The sequence below is a fragment of the Onthophagus taurus genome, unplaced genomic scaffold (genome assembly GCF_036711975.1).
Source record: "Onthophagus taurus isolate NC unplaced genomic scaffold, IU_Otau_3.0 ScKx7SY_15, whole genome shotgun sequence".
Taxonomy (NCBI): Eukaryota; Metazoa; Arthropoda; class Insecta; order Coleoptera; family Scarabaeidae; genus Onthophagus; species Onthophagus taurus.
The window spans coordinates 1378888-1399253 of NW_027248940.1; the positions used below are offsets into that span (position 1 = coordinate 1378888).

At 34.9% G+C, this 20366-nt stretch overlaps 2 protein-coding genes across 2 annotated transcripts; one reads left to right on the top strand and one right to left on the bottom strand.

Annotated features, from left to right (window-relative positions):
- Positions 1–1943: 1943 nt before the first annotated feature.
- LOC111422561 (septate junction protein lachesin) lies at positions 1944–20366 on the bottom strand. Its single transcript, XM_023055760.2, has 4 exons — positions 20175–20366; positions 19697–20095; positions 2617–3120; positions 1944–2550 (listed from the first exon to the last, which is right to left on the bottom strand). Exons 1-4 carry the CDS (start codon positions 20218–20220, stop codon positions 2435–2437), a joined length of 1065 nt encoding a protein of 354 aa, XP_022911528.2. The 5' UTR covers positions 20221–20366; the 3' UTR covers positions 1944–2434.
- On the top strand, positions 9192–10015 carry LOC111422563 (uncharacterized). Its single transcript, XM_023055761.2, has 2 exons — positions 9192–9304; positions 9360–10015. The coding sequence occupies exons 1-2, from the start codon at positions 9206–9208 to the stop codon at positions 9900–9902; spliced, it is 642 nt and encodes a 213-aa protein (XP_022911529.1). The 5' UTR covers positions 9192–9205; the 3' UTR covers positions 9903–10015.

Here is a 20366-nt window from a genome sequence, read left to right on the forward strand (position 1 = left end):
GTCTTGTGTAAGAATGACGTGCTTCATTTGCAATATCTAGTCTTTCACTAGCAATACTTAGTCTTCTGCCAGCAATATCTAGTCTTTTTCAGCAATATCTGGTCTTCTACCAACAGTATTTCGTCTTCTGATGAGACTGTGTTATGTTCTATGACAAGGATTTGCACCATTGGTAATATCTAGTATTCTGACAATAGAATTTGGTTTTCTGACAGCAAAGTCAAGTCTTCTGGTAACAGTATTTCGTTTTTTAGCAGTAGGGTGTAGTTTTTTTAAGAAAGATGTGATCATTTACAATATCTAGTCTTTTACTAGCAATACGTAATCTTCTACCAGCAATATTTCGTCTTCTGGTGAGACTGTCTTATGTTGTATGAGAAGGATTTGTACCATTGATAATATCTAGTCTTCTGACGAAAGAATTTGGTTTTCTGACAGCAAAATCAAGTCTTCTGGTAACAGTATTTCGTTTTTTAGCAGTAGTGTGTAGTTTTCTTTTAAAAAAGATGTGTATTCATTTACAATATCTAGTCCTTTACTAGCAATAAGTAGTCTTCTGCCAGCAATATCTAGTCTTTTTCAGCAATATCTAGTCTTCTACCAATAGTAGTTCTTCTGATGAAATTGTGTTGTGTTCTATGAGAAAGATTTGTACCATTGACAATATCAAGTCTTCTAACAACATAATTTCATCTTCTGACAGTAATATTAAGTCTTTTGCTAACAGTATTTCGATTTTTAATAGTAATGTGTAGTCTTCTGTAAGAATGATATGCTTCATTTGCAATATCTAGTCTTTCACTAGCAATACTTAGTCTTCCGCCAGCAATATCTAGGCTTTTTCAGCAATATCTGGTTTTCTACCAACAGTATTTCATCTTCTGGTGAGACTGTATTATGTTCTATGAGAAGGATTTGCACCATTGGTAATATCTAGTCTTCTGACAAAAGAATTTGGTTTTCTGACAGCAAAATCAAGTCTTCTGGTAACAGTATTTCGTTTTTTAGCAGTAGTGTGTAGTTTTTTTTAAGAAAGATGTGGTTCATTTACAACATCTATACAGAGTTTCGTTTATTCTCTGCTTTATTTTGATAGCCAAATACTCGGCTATGATGGAACCTGTGGTAAACGTGCTCCAATCCGTAGCTTTGAATGTAGTTAAGGCATCCCAGCACATAAGACGCCTTTTGGAATTTATAGAAAACCACCGTAAAGGTCCAGAAAACGTCACAAATGGAATTATTAGTGACGCTACTATCGTTGCAGAAAAACTTGGACTGGGAGGAGACATGAAGTCCTTGCCCCGTATTGTTGAGAGACAACTACATCAGAACAACCACCCAGCAGCAAGCCCCTCAGAATTCTGGCGGAGGTCTTTAATAATACCATACTTAGACTCGATTATTAATTCTTTTGAAGTTCACTTTTCTGAAGAAAACACCTCGTCAAATGTTGGACATGTCCCTTGAAGACCTCGTAGAAGCTGGTGAAGTCTTTTCCCAATTTTACAATTTATCAAATATCAACAACGAAATTGAACTATGGAAAAAACTATGGCAAGATAAACCTGACTCAAAAGAATTAAGTGTTGTGCACTTTACCCTGCACGACATATACTGTTGAACGATCTTTTAGCAGCTTGAGGACAAGAAAACCTGGCTTAGAAGCACTATGGCAGAATGTCGTCTCAATGGTCTTCCCATGATGAATGTGTATTTTTGAAGACTTTGAGGGTTTTATTAATAATCTTAAAAACACTTAATAAACACTTTGGTGTTATTTTTCAATTTTTTTGTCGTGCCCCCCTGGCCCACTAGCTGACGACGCCCTTGCTTGGGAATACGTTTGCCTTGTTGCTATCCAGTACACTATTAATAATTTTTATACCATTTATTGTATCATCCATAACAACAAGGATCAACAGGATTTAGTTAGTTCCACATTGGACTCTATTTTTTTTATTAAAACGTATTCTTTATTTGTACAAAATTACAAAGTACAAAAATCCTTACAATATTTAAAATAATATCGATCGAATTTATTTACAAATAGACGTGCGTGAAAAATACTATCTTTAATAATATCGTTAGTGCCTGCAATAAAAAAATACTACACGTTGTTTGTTCCAATAAATTCATCATCCCTAAATTCTATTGTATTAATAATATTGTTATTGTTATTAGTCCACTTTTAAATCAATTCAAAAAAATAAAATAAAATAAAAACATCAGGAAGATATTAAATTCGAAATATGGACTCGGTTATATACAACAATAAAAAAAAACATTTTTTCACAACAAAACAGCAGCCTTGTTGTCAAAATAAATACATTCAGTTAAATACTAAAACTATTACGAGTAAGATGTGTAATGAGATTGAAATAATTCATTCAATATTAGCCAATATTACAGAATTCGAGTTAATCATTCCTAATTAAAACCTTAAAAATACAACCAAACATAATATTAAGATGGTCGAGGCAGACAAAGAGATCGCATTTCCAGTGTAAGATTGCCCACAAGCAGGTGGACAAATAGGCACTATCGATTCTATACGACATTAAAAAAAAATTAAAACATCAACAACTTCGATTTAAAAACAAATTCTCTACTTACCAAATAAATCAACTTCCGCTTCGGATCTCCCCAACTTATTCGTCGCCTTACAAACGTACTTTCCATATTGTTTCTTCTCAATGGTAATGACACGAAGCGTACTATCGGTGAATTCCTCAGCTGCACCAAAAGTTGAAACACTATAATGTTGATTCGATGATAATGCAACACCGTCTTTTAACCAAATAATCGATGGGAGCGGATACGCTTCGATGTGACACTCCATATCCATGTCGTATTGCAAGGCTTGACCAACGCGAGGTCTTGGGACGGTAACGACGGGGGGAAATTCAACTTCGACGTTCATGTTGCGACGGGTTCCTTTGCCAACGAGGTTTTCGGCGACGCAATAATAAGTGCCTCGATCTTCTTTTCGGACGCGCTTAATTTTTAACACGTTTCCTCGGTAAATTGAACCACCCGTGGGGAGGATTGCGTTGTTCTCGCGACGCCAAGAGATTTTTGGGGTTGGGTAGCCGGATGCGTAACAATTTAATTCCACAGCTGTAACAAAAAAATACATTATTAAATATATGTATAATAAAGTAATGCTTTTGATCGATTAATTTCTGGTTATAGTTAACGTAACGATATTTATCGATGAAAATTCGTTAAAAAAACATTTTTGATTTATTTGGGACTCTAACTTAGAGTTAACGCTCGATTAACGTTAGATTAGCTGTTTATTTTTTTAAGTCAACGACGCCTTTTGTTAATTAAGCTAATATAACGTTATTTACCGTTGAAATTCGTTAAACAGTTATAAAAACAACTTTCCATTGTTTGTGACGTTAGATTACAGTTAACACTCGACTAACGCCTGATTAAGCGTTGATTAGCAGCGTTAATTTGTCGGTTATAGCTAACTTGATGCTATTTATCGATGAAAATTGGTTAAAAAGTTTTATAAAAACTATCTTTAATTTTTTTGGAACCTTAACATAGAGTTAAGGCTCGATTAACGCCAGAGTAAACGTTAATCAGCATTTGAATTTGATTTTATAATGTCCATTTTGTTTCAATACGACACAAACACTTAGATAATACTCGTTTGATTAAGTATTGGTTAATTTATCGTTTATCAAAAAACTTACATCGATTAAATCTCGGTTAAAGCTAACGTGACCGTATTTTTCTATAAAGATTTATATAAAAACCACTTTCCATTCTTTGTGGCGCTAAATTAGAGTTAACGCTCGATTAACGCCAGATTAAGCGTTGATTAACAGCGTTAATTTGTCTTTATTAAAAACTCTAAGATGCTTTTGGTCGATTAAGTGTCGGTTATAGCTAACATGATGCTATTTATCCATGAAAATACGTTAAAAAAATTGTATAAAAAGCATCTTTATTTTTTTTGAACCTTAACATAGAGTTAACGCTCGATTAACAACTCTCGGTTACAGCTAACATGATGGAATTTTTCGTTGAAGGTTTATATAAAAACCAGTTTCCATTCTTTGTGATGCTAAATTAGAGTTAACGCTCGATTAATGCCAGATTAAGCGTTAATTAGTCTTTATTACAAACTCTACGATGCCTTTGGTCGATTATAGCTAACATGATGCTTTTTATCGATGAAAATTCGTTAAAAAAATTATATAAAAACCATCTTTAATTTTTTTGGAACCTTAACATAGAGTTAACGCTCGATTAACGCCAAATTTAGCGTTAATTAACATTCGAATTTGATTTTATAATGCCCATTTTGTTTCAATACGACACAAACACTCAGATAATATTCGTTTGGTTAAGTATTGATTAATTTATGCTTTATCAAAAAACTTAGATCGATTAACTCTCGGTTAAAGCTAACGTGACGGTACTTTTCGATGAAGACTTATATAAAAACCACTTTCCATTCTTTGTGACGCTAAATTAAAGTTCGATTAACGCCTGATTAAGCATTCATTTGTATTTATTAAAAACTCTACGATACCGTTGGTCGATTAAGTGTCGGTTATAGTTAACTTGATGCTATTTACCGATGAAATTTCATTAAAAAAATTTTATAAAAACCATCTTTAATTTTTTTGGAACCTTAACATAGAGTTAACGCTCGATTAACTCCAGATTAAGCGTTAATTAGCATTCGAATTTGATTTTATAATGCTTATTTTGTTTCAATACGATACAAACACTTAGATAATCTCGTTTGATTAAGTATTGGTTAATTTATCCTTTATCAAAAAACTTAGATTGATTAACTCTCGGTTAAAGCTAACGTGACGGTATTTTTCGATGACGATTTACATAAAAACCACTTTCCATTCTTTGTGACGCTAAATTAGAGTTAACACTCGATTAACGCCAAATTAAGCGTTAATTTGTATTTATTAAAAATTCTACGATGCCTTTGGTCGATTAAGTGTCAGTTATAGCTAACATGATGCTATTTATCGATGAAAATTCGTTAAAAAATTTAATAAAAATCTTTAATTATTTTGAAACCTTAACATAGAGTTAACGCTCGATTAAAGCCAGATTAAGCATTTATTAGCATTCGAATTTGATTTTATAATACCCATTTAGTTTCAATACGATACAAACACTTAGATAATATTCGTTTGATTGAGTATTGGTTAACTTATTCTTTATCAAAAAACTTAGATCGATTAACTCTCGGTTAAAGCTAACTTGACGATATTTGTCGATGAAGATTATTTATATAAAAACCACTTTCCATTCTTTGTGACGCTAAATAAGAGTTAACACTCGATTAACGCCAGATTAAGCGTTAATTTGTATTTATTAAAAACTCTACGATGCCTTTGGTCGATTAAGTGTCGGTTATAGTTAACACTATGCTATTTATCGATGAAAATTCGTTAAAGAGATGTATAAAAACCATCTTTAATTTTTTTGGAACCTTAACGTAGAGTTAAAGCTCGATTGACGACAAATTAAGCGTTAATTAGCATTCGCATTTGATTTTATAACGCCCATTTTGTTTCAATACGACACGAACACTTAGATAATACTCGTTTGATTAAGTATTGGTTAATTTATCGTTTAACAAAAATCTTACATCGATTAACTCTCGGTTAAAGCTAACATGACCGTATTTTTCGATAAAGATTTATATAAAAACCACTTTCCATTCTTTGTGACGCTAAATTAGAGTTAACACTCGATTAGCGAAAGATTAAGCGTTGATTAACAGCGTTAATTTGTCTTTATTAAAAACTCTAAGATGCTTTTGGTCGATTAAGTGTCGGTTATAGCTAACATGATGCTATTTATCCATGAAAATACGTTAAAAAAATTGTATAAAAAGCATCTTTATTTTTTTTAACCTTAACATAGAGTTAACGCTCGATTAACGCCAGATTAAGCATTTATTAGCATTCGAATTTGATTTTATAATGCACATTTTGTTTCAATACGACACAAACACTCAGATAATACCCGTTTGATTAAGTATTGGTTAATTTAATCTTTATCAAACAAATTTGATCGATTAACTCTCGGTTAAAGCTAACATGATGGAATTTTTCGTTGAAGGTTTATATAAAAACCACTTTCCATTCTTTGTGATGCTAAATTAGAGTTAACACTCGATTAACGCCAGATTAAGCATTAATTTGTATTTATTAAAAACTCTACGATGCCTTTGGTCGATTAAGTGTCGGTTATAGCTATTTATCGATGAAAATTCATTAAAAAAAATTTATAAAAACCATCTTTAATTTTTTTGGAACCTTAACATAGAGTTAACGCTCGATTAACTCCAGATTAAGCGTCAATTAGCATTCGAATTTGATTTTATAATGCTTATTTTGTTTCAATACGATACAAATACTTAGATAATCTCGTTTCATTAAGTATTGGTTAATTTATTCTTTGTCAAAAAACTTAGATCGATTAACTCTCGGTTAAAGCTAACGTGACGATATTTGTCGATGACGATTTATATAAAAACCACTTTCCATTCTTTGTGACGCTAAATTAGAGTTAACACTCGATTAACGCCAGATTAAGCGTTAATTTGTATTTATTAAAAACTTTACGATGCCTTTGGTCGATTTAGTATCGGTTATAGCTAACATGATGCTATTTATCGAGGAAAATTTGTTAAAAAAATTTATAAAAACCATATTTAATTTTTTTGGAACCTTAACTAGAGTTAACGCTCGATTAACGCCAGATTAAGCGTTAATTAGCATTCGAATTTGACTTTATAATGCCCATTTTGTTTCAATACGACACAAACACTTAGATAACACTCGTTTGATTAAGTATTGGTTAATTTATCCTTTATCAAAAAACTTAGATCGATTAACTCTCGGTTAAAGCTAACACGACGGAATTTTTCGATGAAAATTTATATAAAAACCACTTTCCATTCTTTGTGACGCTAAATTAGAGTTAACACTCGTTTAACGCCAAATTAAGTTAATTTGTCATTATTAAAAACTCTACGATGCCTTTGGTCGATTAAGTGTCGGTTATAGCTAATATGATAGTATTTATCGATGAGAAGTCGTTAAAAAAATTTATAAAAACCATCTGTAATTTTTTTGGTACCGTAACCTAGAGTTAACGCTTGATTAACGCCAAATTAAGCGTTAATTTGTCTTTATTAAAAACTCTACGATGCCTTTGGTCGATTAAGTGTCGGTTATAACTAACATGATGCTGTTTATCGATGAAAATTCGTTAAAAAAATTTGTAAAAACCACCTTTAATTTTTTTGGAACCTTAACGTAGAGTTAACGCTCGATCAACGCCAAATTAAGCGTTAATTAGAGTTAACAGTTAGATTAACGTTAGATTAAGCTATCAAACCATAATTGTGGGCAAAGCTTTTTTATACAACTATTATCGAATATTAAATCATTAAGAGCGTCCTGTTAATGTAATACAAGTTTCTACGCACATTAATTACTGCCATGTTAACTTTAATATAATGCTAATCGAACGTTAATCAATAGGTAACATTATTTTAACTTAATTTACTGATTAAGGAACGGAATAAACTTGAAATAAATTTTTTTTAACAATTTCAAATCGGTTCCTCGGGTATCAAATAAGCACCAGCAACATATGGCGTGATTCTAGAGTGAAATCTTGAAAATAAATGAAATCTTCAGTAGCTACTCCTCCAAAAACAGTATCTAGTCTTCTGCATACAGCATATATCTTTCTGCAAACAGTATCTCACCTTCTCGTTGCATTACTTAAAACTGTCAGAAGTATCTAGTTTTTAGGAAATAGTAATTAATCTTCCAAAAACAGTACCTAGTCCTCAGGAAGCAATTAAAAATAATTGTTAAAAATAATTGTAGTCTTTTCCCAACAGCATCTATCGTTCTGCAATCAGTATTTGCAGTATTTAAACCTGTCAACGAAATTTTCTCCTCAGGAAGGAGTAACTAGTCTTCAGGAAGCAGAAACTAGTCTTCAAAAATAGCTCCAGTCTTCTCTTAACAGCATTTATCTTTCTACAAACAGTATTTCATCTCACCTGTGCAGTATTTAAATCTGTCAAAAATATCTAGTCTTCAGAAAGCAATATTTAGTCTTGAAAAAACAGTATCTAGTATTCTGCCAACAGCATCTATCCTTCTAAATAGTAACTCATCTTTATTTTGCAGTATTTAAACCTGTCAGAGGTATCTAGTCCTCAGGAAGTGGTAGCTAGTCTTCAGAAAGCAGAAACTAGTCTTCAAAAATAGTTCCAGTCTTCTGCCAACAATATTTATCTTTCTGTAAACAGTATTTCATCTTTCTTTTGCAGTATTTAAAGTTATCAGAGGTATTTAGTCTTCTGCCAACACCACCTATCTTTTCTCTCTGTAAGCAGTATCTCGCCTTTCTTTTGCAATATGTATTTATCTTTCTACAAACAATATCTCATCTCACCTGTGCAGTATTTAAATCTGTCAGAGGCATAGAATCACTAGGAAGCAGTTACTAGTCTTCAGGAAACAGAAACTAGGCTTCAAAAATAGTGCTTGTCTTCTACCAACAGCATTTATCCTTCAGCAAACAGCATCTCATCTTTCTTTTGCAGTATTTAAACATGTCAGGGATATTTAGTCTTTAAGAATCTGCTACTAGTCTTTAGGAAGCAAAAACTAGTCTAAAAAATAGTTCCAGTCTTCTGCCAACAATATTTATCTTTCTGTAAACAGTATCTCATCTGTCTTTTGCAGTATTTAAAGTTATCAGAGGTATTTAGTCTTCTGCCAACACCACCTATCTTTTTTTTATCTCTCTGCAAGCAGTATCTCGCCTTTCTTTTGCAATATGTAATCCTGTCAAAGGTATTTAATCTTCAGGAAGCAATAATTAGTCTTCTGCAAACAGTATCTAGTTGTATATAGACTTCTCTAAGCAGTACTAGTCTTTTGCCAACAGTACGTAATGTACAATATATAAGAAATAGTCAAAACAAACACATTATACCTTAGAACAAAATATTTGTATACCAAAAACTTGAAATATCACCACTTTAGAAATGACACATTGAATCATTGAATGAGCACTGCAGATCATGGTTAACTTCACATCACTCAAAAACAACAAAATAAAACACTTTTTGACATTTCCCTTATTATTAAGTCAAAAAAAAGCGACAAATACAATGGCTATTTGTCGATTTTGCTTAAAATCGTCGGAAAACACTCAATTTAAGTCATTATTACTATATTCAACTTACATAGAATTAATCCTCCCTGAAATTGTAAGTAAAAAACCTTTTAGCATTAAACAATCAATAAATAAGATTCATTTTAAAGGATTTAAGCCTCACGGAAACCCCCCAAATATGCCCCGCATGCTTAAGCAACCTCGAAACCGCCTACAACTTCAAAACAAGCTGCCTCCAATCCGAGGAAAAATTAAAAACCGTTAAAAACACCCAAATAAAACACGAAATCGAAATTGGAGCCGAAACCAATACAACCGATACATTCGAAACTAATTTTGACTCGAAAAACTTTATAATCAAAGACGAAATCGATATCGGAGAATACGAAATAGTTTCGTCGGAAAATTTTTGTTCTTTGTATCAATGTAACTTGTGTGGAAACCAATTTAACAACGACACGGCTTTAAATTCGCACAAGTCGAATCATTTCGATGCAAAAAAGAGGAAATGCGAGTTTTGCGGTAAAGGATTTAACCACACCGGGCATTTTAAAACTCATTTAAAGACGCACGATAAAAACGGGAACTTAAAACCTTTCCAATGCGAACAATGCGGGAATCGATTCCTTAAAATTCCGTATTTACGCAGGCATAAACGAATGTCTTGCCGAGGGGTTAACAAATCCGTTTAACCTTCATTCGGACAACCGAATCCAGACTTTATGTGTCAAATTGACACATCTCCAGACAGTAACTGTTCATTTTCCTATTTGTATAGATGAAAATAAACAAATTATTTTAGTTATTTTATATTTTATTGAAAATAAAAGAGGTTTCAGTAGAATTGAATCAAATTTGCACATTTCTCACAGATTGCAAATCGATGAGCCATACAAAACGTATTTGACACATTTGTCAGCGAATGCTGTGAAGATTAGTGCTTGAGCAAGATGGACACATGACAACGAGCTCTCTTTTTGGTCGGTGGTGCGTGTTCTAGTGATGATGATGTTAGTGAATTTGAGTGCATTTACATGTTTGGTAGTGCTTCGATGGAATGTACTGTTTGAATAGTACACGTCCACGAAACGGAAGCAACTGCTCATCATCAGTTATAAAATCACCAGGAACATACGACATTTTCAAACGTTGAACCCATTTATCAAAAATACATGGAATGGGAGCAAGTTTGTCACGGATTTTCCGTCTTTGCTCTTTATCGTCGAATTGGAGACAGCGATCGATGTCTTTGCCTTGTCTCTGCCGCATCGCCGTGGTTGCTGCAAAAATTGAACGGCCATGTTTATCATCCCACAATTTCTCAATACTTTCCCCCTTTGAAATTCGTCATTTCAACAACCAAGAGATCAACAAGATCTCTTGTTTCCTGCTCAACAAAGTCAAAATCACAATCATCGCTGTCGTACTTGCTTCTTCAACTTCATTTAAACTTGAAATATAGTGTTCATCTTCTTCTTCTCCTGACGGCGTCGGATAAATCTTTTTCCTATTCCTCCATCCATATCTGCTTATCCTATATCTGCTAGAGTCTTCCCGCTCTTCTTCCCAACTTCTGCTATTCTTTTCTCCACTTCTTCCTACGTCTTCTCCTCTTTTTCTTATCCTTAATTCTTCGCTTCAAATACCTTTTTTTACTGTTGTGTTATGTTCCATTCTTATTATGTGGGCATACCAGTTTAGTTGTTTTCTCTCTATTTTGCTTCTTTATTTCTTCTTTGACTTCGTCTTCCCCACAATTTTCCGTAAAAATTCCTTCTTGTTTATCTTAGAGTGTCCATGATTCACTGGCATATGTTAATATTGGGAGTGCCATCGAGTTGTATACTTTCAATTTTATCTTTTTACTATCTTCTTTTACCCAAAAATTGTTCTGTTTAAAGTATCTATAATAGAGAATCTATCCTTCCATCTTGTGATATTATACTGTCCAAGCATCATACAGTACCGCTCAGAAGTATATGATAATTTGGTTTTTCCCACATAACTTTTCTAATACTGGACGAATCTTCAACAATTTTTCGACAATGCATAACGAGTGAATACAATTATATTATATTCCAGAGGATACAAGATATGCCAAAGTTATGAAATATTATTCTTAAGAATGAGTAAAAAGAAAGAAGTTTGAGATTTGTCGGAATCGACGCAGAAAGCCATCATATAGGGTGCTCGACAAGGATGCACACAGATCCAGCTTACCACGCAGCTATCATCGGTATTGAAGACGTGGTTGACACTTGGTTGCTTCGTAACGAAGCAACTAAAATGATAGACCTCAAATCACCAACCGGCTGGAGGGCAGGATGCTGTGCAGAGCGAACACACGACTCACGACGGTTAGGGGAGAATTGTGGTGTTCTGCGCAGCGTCTACATCGACGGTCATGAGGAAGCTGAAGGATGCAGGACTCATTGGTCGACGTCCGGTAAAGAAACCACTCGTTTCAGCTAAGAACAGGAAGGCACGCGTGGAGTAGGCGAACGCGCCCCTCAACTGCACCCGGCAGCAGTAGGAGAACGTCCCTGTGGATCGACGAGAGCAAGTTCCTGCTATTCGGTACTGATGGCATATCGCATACGCCATCCTTTGGGCACTCGCTTCGATCCTAAGTACCTGCTTCCCACGATGAAGCATGTCGGTGGTTCCGTCATGGTGTGGGGGTGCTTCAGCGCTGCTATCACAGGGTCTCTGGTTCGCATTACGGTCACCATGTCCCGCCAGAAGTACAGGGACTGTCTACAAGGTGACATGCTTCCTTGGCCACGCAAAAATATGGGTCGGTGTTGGCTGTTTCAGCAAGACAATGATCCCAAGCACACATCCAAGAATGTCCAACTGTATCGCGCAGCGTTAAGTGGCGGTAATGGTCTGGTGCAGCCAGAGCCCGGATCTCAACATCTTCAAACCACTGTGGGACACTTTTTGACACAAGTTGACGGGCATTCGGACCACTTCCGCCGACGAAAAGCACCAAAACACCTGCAGGCGAAGTGGGTGAATAACGACCAGTCCACTATCGATGGTTACCTAACCAAGTACTAGGTTGCTCTACATGGCTGATTGCCGTTCACGATTGTTATGTTGATATTGCTTGAGTTATGTTTCAAAAAAGTTATGTGGGAAAAACCAAATTATCATATACTTTTGAGCAGTACTGTATAACGATACTTCTTCTATCTTTTGTTCCTTAATAAATATGTACTTAGTGTAGATTGACTTTTCAAAAACGTTTGATGCGATCCATCACGATCTTCTCCTCCAGAAGGTTGGAGAAGCTGGACTAATGTGTCTTGTTTCATCGTATTTATCAAAAAGGGCCAATTATGTATCTTATAATGGCTTTGCTTCGGTGGAGTTTATTGCACGATCTGGTGTTCCACAGGGCTCTAACTTTATTGCTCTAACTGTTTGTAATATTTATTAACGACTTATTAAACATCATTATTTAAATCTTGTATATTGGCCTATGCTGATGATCGTAAGATATTTCGCCCTATGACCTCGGATGATGATGTGTTTCGATGCATCGTAATCAGGTCAGGATTAATGTGTAAAAGTGTAATGCTATCACTTTTACACGTAGAACTACTCCTGTCCCTTGATCCTACTGTATAGGTGGAATCTCCCTGCTTAAGTTGACTTCTGCCAGAGATCTGAAAATAACTTTTGATAGCAGAGTATCGTTTATACCACACATAGAGGATGTTGGCTTTCTGTGCTGCGAGGATGCTTGGCTTTGCGCTCCGTACTTTACGTTTATTCACGGATTCTGCAGTATACATATCGTTTTTCGGGCGCTTGTTTTACCGCGTTATATCTCGCATCCGCTTCTGTTGGAGAGAATTCAAAAAAGGTATTTAAAGTACCTTTCCTATCGCGTGGATGGAGCTCGTGTTCCTCATCGTTTTGTTTTTCTCTTCGTTTTGTTTTCGCTTGACACTCGAAGAGATTATCTTGACGTTAAATTTATTATAAAGCTGGTGAGTGGTGAGACGGATTATAACTGGCTACTCTCTTGCATTAACTTCAGTGTACCCAGCCACGCTACCCGATACACCTTATCTTCTATTTGAAGAATAGTAGAACGACCGTGCAGACTAGCGCTCTCCTACAGAGAATGTGCAGGCTTGTAAACCTGAGAGACGATTACAATGTTTTCGCTTAGTGTTTAATTGATTCTTGTGTTAATGTAAGTTTGTATTTCTGTATAGTATTGGGCAATAAAGATATACATATATCTTTATATATTTATCTTATTATTATTATTATCATTGCCTCTCCTAATTCTTCCATAATTATCTCTTCAGTTGCTATGTCTGTAGTGTCTTCCCTTATCTCATCTTCTCTTCCCTATTCTATTGTTTGTGTCCGTGTTCCATCCTTGAACTTTTCTGCATAAAAATCTCCCATATGTCCAGAATTTCCCTTGTAAGTGTCTTTATTTAAGCGTCACATTTGATGTCAAACTAACGTTTGAAGGCCACGTTAGCTGTTGCTAAGCTTGGTGCATGCTTGGCTTCGTTATGAGAGTCACACAAAATTTTACAAACATTTATGCTATAAGAAGATTGTAGTTTGCGTATGTGCTAATATCAAATATATTACCAGAATTGAAAGAATTCAAAAGAAATTCCTCAAGTTTCTATGTTTTAAAAGCAACATCGCGTATATTGATTACATATCAGGCTGTGCCTCCATCAACTTCTTATCACTCCGTCAGCATTGTTCATGTGGTGATACTTTAACATTCCACAAAATCATTAATGGTAGTATTGATTCTCTTAGCCTTCTTGAGGTCGTTAATTTTCGTGTTCCTCTCCGGTGTGTTTGGCTCAATTATTTTCTCTTCGTACGAATGTCTTCCAGAACTCCCCCATGTTGAGAATAGCGCACACATGCGACTATTTACATCATGGCGCGGGGGTTGATGTCTTTGGGACTCGCTACGCGTGTTTAAAAGGCAGGAACACATTTAAGCAGCGTGTCACCACGTATCGCTACGCAACTCGACGTCACGGTCATCAAACAGCCAATTCTCCATATAAACTTGTACATCTCGAACACATTTAGCTGACGTGTTGTGTCGCCACGCAACGTAGCGCTGCTCGATGAGTTGAATCACAGTGAAGAGCTTTGTATAGGGTGGCGTATATCTAGTTAGATCAAATATATTGTGACGTTACATGTGATGACGTTTCAGAACCAATAGCTTTCGCGCTATTTCAATTTTTAGTAAAATTTGAAAGAAGTTACGTGATGTAAATACATAAAAGAACATTATATCTACTGTCATAGTATTGGCGTGAGTCCTGAGTTGAGTACTGTCATATGAATTTCGTTTCCCTCCAAATACAAAAAAATACCAGCGTGGCGTGGCGTCGCATCACGCAAATATGTACAGTCGATGATTTTAAGCGACACGCAACGTAACGCTGCATTGTGTTTAATCAGATAAATGTGTTCCTGCCTTAAGCATTTATTAATCGCGGCATGTAATGCTGATCATAATAATTACTACTAGTTTATACAGGGTGGAGCAGAATGCAGTCCCTAGTTTCAAAAACTCACTGTAGGGCGCCCAGACCAAATAGAGGGGCGGTTCAGGTGCCGTTAGGTAAGGGGAACAATACCGTTATCAGTATCCACCATGCCGTGGTCAAGGTAAGCAAGGGAGCTTTGTTGTGGAGACGTTCTTTTAAAAACGGGGAAAATGTTGCGGCGACGCAGAGGCCTTCTGGAGTTCCTAAAAAACACGTTGCGCGATAACATGCTGCTGCGCTTCGAATATCGTCCAGAACTGTAAGACGAATCTTACACTCAGCCCTTCACCTACACCCCTACAAGATGATGACTGCACGAGAATTGAGCCCACAAGACTTTGTGAAACGTAGAGACGCTTGCAAAGCAATCCTAACTACTGCACCCCCCGGCATTATTGTGTGGACTGAAGGTGGCGATTGGTGAAATTGTCCCTTCAAATCAAGGACTGCATTCTGCCCCTCCCTGTATAAGTAAATTCTATATATTTTGAGTATTTTCTTTATTGGCATTTTTTAGTGCTCAACTGTGTGTATTAAATAAATAAGTATGTATTTCTTCCATGACTCTTTCTTCTTCTTGATTGCCTGTCGGTCCTCTGCATTCCACCAGTGTTTTCTTTGTCTGATTATTATAGTTTCTCATTCCACACACCTCCATAGCTTTAATTCGCATTATCTCTTTAAAAATTCCTCACCATTTCTTTCAGTGTTAAGCCAAATTTAAAGCCAGATTTATTTATATTTGTCTGACGTGTCGTGTTGTGACGCGACGTTCTTTCGATATTAAATTTAATTACATTTAACATTATCAGCATCGCTCTCAAGCTCTTTAACCAGGCCGTGAAATTCGCCTTTAGCCTCTCTCTTTCTGTTCACTGGATGAACCCAATATCTTCTCTCTTTTTAGAAGAGTTACCAGTACCATAAAATGAATATCTTCTTCATAATCTGAATCAGAAGATTCATGGGAAAACATTATAGACCCACGTATGAACTCTTTGAGTGCTACGATTGTATTGATTCAAAATATCGACAGAGTGCGTCAGAACACAACATATAAATACATACATACACTAACCATTATGTCAGAGCGCATCACGACACAACACGTCAGACAACTATAAATCTGGCGTTAAATTCTCTGTTTGTTCTAGTTTTTGAAATTCGTTGCTTGTTTTTTCTTGGTATTTTAGTCTTTCTTCCTCCTGCCTTAGTTTATGGACGTTTATTTTCATGTACATAGTTTTTTATCTCTTCTCTTTCGATTTCTATATTTATTATTTTATTCTATATGTATAATGGTTGGTTCCCATTTCTGCTTATGTCTTTACTCCTCAACTCTGTTTTGGAAATTCCAGGTATGTAATGTAACTTAGCACTCATACTCTTAGCATTCCTTTCTTCCGCTACAAGCGTATCTTTATCTTGCCTCCTCTGACATTTATTTATTTACGATTTATTGCCACAGATAAAAATACAAAATTACATAAGATACACTTAACTTAAACAGTAAGCAGTATCAGCAAATGGATCATTTTATCGCACAAGCGATCTCTGCCAAATGACCCAACAAAAACAAAAATAATATTTACTGAATACGGCAAGCAGTGATAATTAGATATCATTAACATCACCAAATACGATTAAGCAAGAAAAAGAAAAACAAAGAGAAAAATAAAGAAAAGACACGAAAAGAGAGATAGAGAGCGGCTAAAAGAAACCAAAAGAATCTGCCGGATATCAGTTGCCAACAAGTGAAAGCAGTTGAAGAGAGGAGAAAAGAGAAAGACAAAGAACAAAGAATCAGGAAACAGCCAATTGAAGGGCAAGCAAGTGGCTTTTTAAAACATGTCTAAAATTAGTAATTCTAGAAATATTACGAATTTCAGAAGGCAGTCCATTCCACAGCGCAATCGACTGTACTGTAAATGATCTATGATAAATTCCAGTGCTATGAACGGGAAACATCATGTAGTGTATCCAATCAATAAGTCGTTTATTTGAAAAAATTCCTGCATTTTTTGCTCATTTCTGTTCATCACTGCCTCTTCCTGATCCCCATATTCTCCTATACTACCTCTCCCCTTGTGTTTATCATTACCTATTCTCGCATGAGAGTCTCTTATGTCGGTTTTTTGCAGACTTAAGTATTTTCACCCTTTAATTGTGCTTTAATTTCACTAATACCATTGTTTATGACACAAATTACAAGTCGGTAATAAAGTGCACAGTACGTCAAAATGCGCGGCGCATGCGCGGTGCAGTGATGTATCAATTTGACACATTAACACTTTGCCGTCCGCACGTTTCGCAAAAATTTATTCGCTCGGCGCCGGCAGAATATTCAGATTACTTATCCGTGCAAAAAGTCAAGTTCTCTCACTTTAGAGATCGATATCTTCGCAACCGATCGATGAAAAAAATTGCGACAAAGTTTGTTGTAATCACTGAACATTCCTACGTAACCTATATTAATTTGAAAATTTTCGGATCCGCGGTTTTCTTTTTATCGCGAGTTAAATGAAAAAAGTACCCGATTTTTGAGTGTGCCGGCAACTTTGTCAACTTTGCGATTTCTTTTCTCGAAAACTATTTGACGAAAAAATTTGAAATTTGAACTGGTAGTAAACCGATGTGTTCTTAATGTGGTGCATATCTTATTTTTTCGATATTCCATATAGTTTCTCGGAAAATCGCGGTTTAGTAGGATGCGGTTATTTCGGAAACGACCTGGCGGATTTCAACGCGGTTTTTACCAAAATATGTCAAATCATGTCGGTTGTCGAATTCCGTTATCAGTTTTTCAAAATTAGGGCTCCCTAATTTTTTAAGGGCGATTTAATGCAATTACAAATTAAAGAGAAACAGAAATATGCCATCGGGATTCCGGCCAATCGGAACAGAGTTGAAGAGATATTGCTGGCGTGCGCTTCGGACGGGCCGTGGAGAATCATTTAAAATTTTAGATAAAATTATTTTATTTCAAATTCAATAAGTATGTTTCATTTTTGTATATAAGACATGAATAATGCATATAAATTTAAACAAAATACCGTATATAACATATATATATATCAAGAATATTAATAATTATTATTATTATTTTATTTTTATTATGTTATATTAATCTTATTGCTAGTTCTCCTGATTTTCAATCCTGTCTAGCTATTTTCACGAAATTTCGAATAAATGTAAATAAATGTAAAATTTGTATGTTTTATATAATAATAATAATAATGTACTTTTATTGAAACCACAAAATAAATACAACAAAACAATAGTAAGAATAACAATAAACTAATACGTAAACCACACAACAAATAAATACGTATTTTGGCATATATGTTTCTTGATTTATATTTTCTTTGGTACCTACTTAGTATTTCTCTTTTTGATGATATGAAGCAAAACGATCCCCGAGATGTAACGCAACTCCACAAGACTTGCACATTAAATTCGTTGTCCTTCTTTTTTTGTTTTTGGAACAAACACGGCATCTTCTTCGTTTACGAAGTTTAATTTTTCTGGAAATCCTCTAGTTGTCGCATCGTTCCACAGACTCGAATTTTCTTTGTAAGTAAATTCTCCGCAAGTTCTACACAATTGTAGTAATTGTCCATGTATAAGTGATATATTATGTTAAAAACAAAATAAAAATTTTTGAAGAAAATAGTACCAAGCTATTTTGTTTAAATTTATATGCATTATTCATGTCTTGTATACAAAAATGAAACATACTTATTGAATTTGAAATAAAATAATTTTATCTAAAATTTTAAATATTAATCGCCACGGCCCGTCCGAAGCGCACGCCAGCAACATCTCTTCAACTCTGTTCCGATTGGCCGGAACCCCACCCCTCCCCGCATGGCTTACTTCTGTTTCTCTTTAATTTGTAATTCCATTAAATCATCCTTAACAAAATAGGGGGCCCTGATTTTGAAAAACTGATAACGGAATTCGACAACCGACATGATTTGACATATTTTGGTTAAAACCGCGTTGAAATCCGCCAGGTCGTTTCCGAAATAACCGCATCCTACTAAACCGCGATTTTCCACGAAACTATATGGAATATTGAAAAAATAAAATATGCCCCACATTAAGAACACATCGGTTTACCACCAGTTCAAATTTCAAATTGTTTCGTTAAATAGTTTTCGAGAAAAAAAATCGCAAAGTTGACAAAGTTGCCGGCACACTCAAAAATCGGGTACTTTTTTCATTTAACTCGCGATAAAAAGAAAACCGCGGATCCGAAAATTTTCAAATTAACATATGTTACGTAGAAATGTTCAGTGATTACAACAAACTTTGTCGCAATTTTTTTCATCGATCGGTTGCGAAGATATCGATCTCTAAAGTGAGGGGCCTTGACTTTTTGCAAGGATAGTAGATCCATACGTAAGCGGGCGACACCAATGTGGTGACGCCGGCCGTTGAGCGATATTTTTCGCGCGACACCACTGTGGTGTCGCCGGACGGCATAGTGTTAAGACCGAATTAAGGATTTTCTTTATCCACCCTACTAGATAAGATTAATTGGAAAAACAGAAATAGGAAATCATAATAGAGCAAAATTCATTCACTAACAATAAGTCAAAATATCTATGTTGTCGAGTTAGGGAGTTTTGGTCAATACAGTTATTTTTAGTGTTAAGTGGTTGGTAATAATTAATCATACACTTTTGACTGCTTTTGACAATTAAGAAGAAAAGGTGGTTAAAAAGTAGTTAACAGTTTTTATCAATTAATTATTATTAAAAGAAGTTTATGCTTTATTTTAAATAAACTTTCTTTTGCCCCACAATTTGTTTGTTTAACAATCTAGATTAAAAGTAAACTTAAAAATTGTGTCAATTTGACCCAAAGTCCAGATAAAGATTAAATCCTTGAAATATAAAAAGATTTACTTAAATACTTACATTGTCCTTCAGAAACAATCACAGATCGAGTTGAGTTATCGCTAATAACCGGGGGCCTCCTCACCGATAACGAAACAGGCGCTGAAATCTTGTTATTAACAGATATAATAACTTGGCACTGGTAAACAGCAGCATCAGTTTCTTGGATATCTTTAATTTGTAACGTATAGGTTGAGCTTCCTTGATCATGCCTGAGAGAAAATCGTGAATCATGAACGATTAGGGTCGCCCCCGTTGAAATTGGAACGCCTTGACCCCCTCCGTTTTGATCTAATTTCATCCAAACCACCGGGTATTCATGCACGTATTGTACTGAACATTGCATTTGAGCCGTACCCCCTATATCCACGATTACTTCTTGGGATATATATGATATCGTAGGAGATCTTTGTGACCATACTGTATAAAATAAAATTAAACAAAATTAAATCTTGATTAATGTTGATTTAAACGATAAGTTGAATTAGATTAAACTCACCTGGTGAAGATAAGATTAAAATCGTCGATAAAACCAGATTAAACATGTTTTTGTTTGGGTTGTGATAAAATTGATGACAGCCACGCCTTTTAGACGTTATGTTTGATTGTTTGGAAATAAAAATCCCTAGATTTAATTCAACTAATTTTAAATTATTCACTTTTTATTATCTTCTTTTTAGTAATAAACCGC

Bases quoted from the DNA above. Each gene is read 5' to 3' on its own strand.
- LOC111422563 (XM_023055761.2), top strand. From the start codon at position 9,206: ATGGCTATTTGTCGATTTTGCTTAAAATCGTCGGAAAACACTCAATTT. The intron at 9,305-9,359 runs GTAAGTAAAAAA...TTCATTTTAAAG, and splicing joins AATTAATCCTCCCTGAAATT to GATTTAAGCCTCACGGAAAC.
- LOC111422561 (XM_023055760.2), bottom strand. From the start codon at position 20,220: ATGTTTAATCTGGTTTTATCGACGATTTTAATCTTATCTTCACCAG. The intron at 20,096-20,174 runs GTGAGTTTAATC...TATTTTATACAG, and splicing joins TTTAATCTTATCTTCACCAG to TATGGTCACAAAGATCTCCT. The intron at 3,121-19,696 runs GTAAGTATTTAA...TTTTTGTTACAG, and splicing joins GATTGTTTCTGAAGGACAAT to CTGTGGAATTAAATTGTTAC.